The sequence below is a fragment of the Protobothrops mucrosquamatus genome, unplaced genomic scaffold (assembly GCF_001527695.2).
Source record: "Protobothrops mucrosquamatus isolate PMUCROS unplaced genomic scaffold, P.Mucros_1.0 scaffold3931, whole genome shotgun sequence".
In the NCBI taxonomy this organism is placed as follows: domain Eukaryota; kingdom Metazoa; phylum Chordata; class Lepidosauria; order Squamata; family Viperidae; genus Protobothrops; species Protobothrops mucrosquamatus.
Window position 1 is genome coordinate 58,720 of NW_015389875.1, and position 1,183 is coordinate 59,902.

General features: G+C 53.5%; 1 protein-coding gene across 1 annotated transcript in view; it reads right to left on the minus strand.

Annotated features, from left to right (window-relative positions):
- Positions 1-1,183, minus strand: part of LOC107298381 (filamin-C) — a gene marked incomplete at its 5' end in the record, with an annotated part of 60,535 nt that overhangs the window by 15,760 nt on the left and 43,592 nt on the right. The window contains 2 exons of the mRNA XM_015827756.1: positions 378-530; positions 1,096-1,178. Of these exons, the coding sequence (XP_015683242.1) occupies positions 378-530; positions 1,096-1,178 (236 nt within the window). The remainder of the gene's footprint in view (positions 1-377; positions 531-1,095; positions 1,179-1,183) is intronic.

Consider the following 1,183-nt stretch of genomic DNA (forward strand, 5'->3'; position numbering starts at 1 on the left):
GGAGGGAGGGAGAGAGGGAGGGGAAAAAGGAGGGAGGGAGAGAGGGAGGAAGGGAGGGAAAGAGGGAGGGAGAGGGGGAGGGAGGGAAAGAAGGAGGGAAGGAGAGAGAGGGAGGGAGGGGGAAAAGGAGGGACGGAGAGGGAGAGAGAGAGGGATGGAGGGACGGAGGGAGAGGGAGAGGGAGAGATGGAGAGGGAGAGAGGGGAAGAGAGGGAGGGAGAAAGGGAGGGAGAGAAAGAGAGAGGGAGGGAAAGAGGGAGGGAGGGAAGGAGGGAGAGAGAGGGGGGAGGGAGGGAAAGAGGGAGGGAGGAAAAGAAGGAGAGAGAGAGAGAGAGAGAGAGAGAGAGAGAGAGAGAGAGAGAGAGAGAGAGACGCACCTGGCACATGTTTATCGGCAAACTTAATATTGATGATGTAATTTCCGGGCTCGGTAGGCGAGTAGGTGACTTTACAGGTGCCGTCTTCCACGTCTTCACAGTTGATGTCCACTTTGCTGGGACCCTCGATGGAGAGGCCGAGACCCCCGTAGCCTGGAACCAAGAAATCAGTTTATTCTCCCTGAGAGCTTTCAAGATCCGCTTTCTCAGAAAGCCTCGGATCTTGAGGCTGGAGGGAAGAGAGGAAGCAGCCTGGCATCCCTACGTAGCCACAAGCAACTTAAGTGCAACCTCCCTTGAATTCCACATAGACCTTTCTTCTCTAACTCCTAGCTGCGGGTGCCGACTGTTTGTTGAGAATGACGGAAACCAGGTTCTCCTCGACTTACAACAGTTCATTTAGTGACCGTTCAAAGTTACAACGGCACGGGGGGGAAAACTCACGATCATTTTTCACACTCGCAACCGTTGCCGCATCCCTGCGGTCACGTGATGGAAATTCAGGTACCTGGCAACTGATTCATATGTATGACAGTTGCAGTGTCCTGGGATCACGTGATCCCCTACTGCGACCTTCGGACAAGCAAAGGGTTTCCTGCCTGAGCAGGGGGTTGGACTAGATGACCTCCAAGGTCCCTTCCAACTTTATTATTATTATTATTATTATTATTAAAGTCAATGGGGGGAAGCCGGATTCTCTTAACGACCGTCTCCTCACCTGCAGTCCGTGTGTCGACGATGAATTCGGACACCTCGAAGGTGCGTCCTTCCACCAGCCCTTTACCGGAGACTTTAACCTTGCTGGC